The following is a 3350-nucleotide window of genomic DNA, read 5'->3' on the forward strand; positions in this document are numbered from 1 at the left end:
AAAAATATTTAATAATAATATTTAATAATATTTAATGAACATATATGATGTTCACGGATTGAGTCAAATGATTTCTGAACCAACTAGGATTACACCGATATGACGAACATTGATTTATCTTTCTATAAGTAATAATCCCAAAAAATATTTAATTCTGTGTCGTTCATCGTTGCATTAGCGATCATTCACTTGTGTTTATGACGATAAAGATACGCTATGAACGTGCTGATTCGCACTGCTCTATTGAAACTCGCACTTTCAAGAATCTTAATATCGACCAGTTTCTACATGACCTTGTACGAAAACCATGGTATTTAATTGGCTTAGGGTCAGATGTGGGACGCATGGAAGACCTTAAAGACGCTCCCAATGGATTTCACAAGTGCTGATGCGTAAAATCCACAAACGAAATTATTTTAAAAAAGAAAGTTGCCGGCAAAAATAATATTGCTAGGTGGGAACAGTACAAGCAGGCGCAAAATAGTCCATCAATCGAGATCGGAGATGAAGGCTAGTCAGAAAAAGGCTATTAACACTTGATTGACAATTTATTTTATTCTATCTCACACTCCTGGGGAATCCATAGTTACTCTCGGCTAGGCGTTGAGCTTGTACAACACTTCCTTTCTACTCCCCAAACCTTTCGCGTACTTCCTATCTTTACAACCGCACGCCGAGGCAGGAACCTATCATAGAATCTAGATTGTCAAAAATGAAGACAAAACAGCTCGGCTAGACACTATCGGCTTCGCTTTTAGTCTAAAGTGTCATTAAAAACTAAATTATTCATATCATTTTCATAGCATGCAACTTTATTTTTTTATTTTTACTCCATTGCTTTTGTTACAGACACCGGGATGACTGACAGACAAAACTGCATAAATCCCTTCATGATTATTGAATTAGGGTTCTCTCCCGGAAATTGACTTTATAATTTCTCAGAACAAAAGACTGCAGCTTTGGAACTGAACAATAGCATATTGGTCGCAGTCAGGTATTGATTCCAGTAGATAAAATGTAATCTAACTTCAATGAAAGTTTTTTCCTTGGCAAACAAAGACGACATCGGCCATACTATTGTTTGACAATATAGTAAGAAAACTTTTACCTACAAATCTTCCGCATTAGAGTTCCCTTTTCTTAAAGACTCCTTATATGAACTGCTTACCCTGTCAAAAGACATGTCTGTTTTTCTTCTGAGATGTACGTGATGGAACCCTGCTTTGGTCATCACCCTTGTTACTAGTGTTTACTCTTTAAAAATTCCGGCGCGAAAACCTTTTAAATGGGAAACATGCCAATTATTTTCAGCGTTCATTGATGTGCCTTGTATTTACATTATCAAATAAACGGAGACAATTTGTGAGTTAAAAGCAAAGTAAAGGCCGGTAATTTTTCCAATTAAGCCGAAGAAATTCAAGTTTCCCTTGGCAAACAAAGACGACATCGGCCATACTATTGTTTGACAATATAGTAAGGGCCTGATTACATGAGCCGGGATGGCCCTGTTAGCCGGGCTGATTTCTTTTGTTTTGGTGTTCGCCAAAACGTGAAAACAAAAGAAATCAGCCCGGTTAACCGGGCCAGCTCGGCTCATTTAATCAGGCCCTAAGAAAACTCCTTTTTATCACTTTAGTGAAATGAATTTAATAAAGGAGTATATTTAGATCTGCTTTCATTTTCTAGGGTTGTGAATAATGCGGAAATACTCTCTCTGTATTGTTGTCAATTCTAAACTCTAAAAAGACTTCTTATAACGAATTAAAAGAGATCAAATGAAAGTTAGGGACAGTAAATCGCTTGGAAATGATAAAAATAGAATCAAAACAACTTGGAGTTAATTCATAGATGCACCAGCAACAAACGTGAAAAATAAACATGGAGAATAAACATGAGAGTATAATGCATGTATCTATTTCCTTCGATGATGACTTGTTCTATTCATGATGAAGCGTGGTGGCACAAAATACTCCTTTAAAAAGATATGGATGGTGTTTCCGTTTCCTTCCCTTCAATTGTCTTCGTGCAAAAAAAAAAACAAAACAAAAACAGACCATGTTCAATTTTATTGAGCTTCCTATGTCTTCCCATCCGTTCACATCTCTGGCTAGAGTTCTAAAATAATCATCGAGACTTTATAATTCTGCTTAGAAGGTATTAATAAGGGCAATGTTTGGGGAGGCACTAACTCGATGGAAAGCTAAATACTTCTCTGATAGTTTGCTTCACTGCTTGTCTCACTTCATTTATTTTCCAGCAGTAAAGGAAAGGATTTAACGTTGAGTTAAACAAAACTAAGAGAGATGCTAAACCTCTTATGATGAGTAAGTGTGTTGAATATGTTTTTCTTTGGCTGATCACAATTTCCACCAAAACATGTGGCAAATAACAAACAAAAAATGCCAACTGCACCCACACTGCACTGTAAACTGCCTTTTGGTATCGCGCCATGTTCAGTGTATTTGGTTGGCTCGTCTGTTGTTGAACATGATCCTGTACTTGTGTCTGATGATGCTTGAGAGTGAGAAATATTTTTGAGTTCGAGGCCAGTGAAATAAAAAGGCAAAGTGGTATACTTATGTACCCGTACAACAAGGTTAAACGGAGATCAAAACTGGCGCTTAAACCGGCGACAAGAGATAAAACCCAAAAGGTAGCTACAATGATATATGCTCGCTTCAAAGTTACAGTTTGTCTGTATCTCAGCCCCAGCAACAGGGCGAGAAGTCTGTCCACGCTTATGGCCGCCATTGTCAACAAAGACACTCCAGATAATGCATAGCCTGATATGAAGGTTGCGTCCCTTGCGTATGTACAAGGAGACCAGTGTTTGTGAGCTATAAACATCCAACAAGAAGCCATGAGAGGCTGGGTTACAAGGCCAACCAACAGATCAGTTGTTGCCAGACAACGATACAAGAGTTTGGACGGCGGATGAAGGGAAGACTCCTTGTGAAGGGCAACAAGGATGAGAGAATTTCCAACAATTGCCGTGATGGAGAGGAGAATGTTAACTGTTGAGAGGGAAAGTGACTCTTTATGAAGCCCACTCACCAAAGAGGGAGAGCACATCAGTTCTTCCAGTGTTTTCGTCTGCGTTCCACCCCCACTGAAATTTTTTGTGGACATTATTCGGTATTTATTACCTTCTTTTTATAGGTTATCTGTGATTCACTAATATATTTTTTTTGGAACAGCACATGCTGAGCGGCGATCACTGAGACCTTAATGACGTCCTTGATAATTATCAAATAAGACTTCTCTACCAGCGTCTTTTACTTACAATGCATCGGGATATTGTCTATTTTGTCAACGTAAAGAGAATGTTTTTTTTTCCTTGAACTTTGTTC

General features: G+C 38.0%; 1 protein-coding gene across 1 annotated transcript; it reads right to left on the reverse strand.

Moving 5' to 3' along the window:
• Positions 1–1561: 1561 nt before the first annotated feature.
• On the reverse strand, positions 1562–3129 carry LOC148720997 (melanocyte-stimulating hormone receptor-like). The gene has a single exon (XM_088739744.1). The coding sequence runs from the start codon at positions 3127–3129 to the stop codon at positions 2185–2187; it is 945 nt and encodes a 314-aa protein (XP_088595870.1). The 3' UTR covers positions 1562–2184.
• Positions 3130–3350: the final 221 nt, after the last annotated feature.

The sequence above is a fragment of the Stylophora pistillata genome, chromosome 11 (genome assembly GCF_964205215.1).
Source record: "Stylophora pistillata chromosome 11, jaStyPist1.2, whole genome shotgun sequence".
In the NCBI taxonomy this organism is placed as follows: Eukaryota; Metazoa; Cnidaria; class Anthozoa; order Scleractinia; family Pocilloporidae; genus Stylophora; species Stylophora pistillata.

Excerpts from the sequence above, each read along its gene's own strand:
- LOC148720997 (XM_088739744.1), bottom strand. The coding sequence starts at position 3,129 with ATGTCCACAAAAAATTTCAGTGGGGGTGGAACGCAGACGAAAACACTG.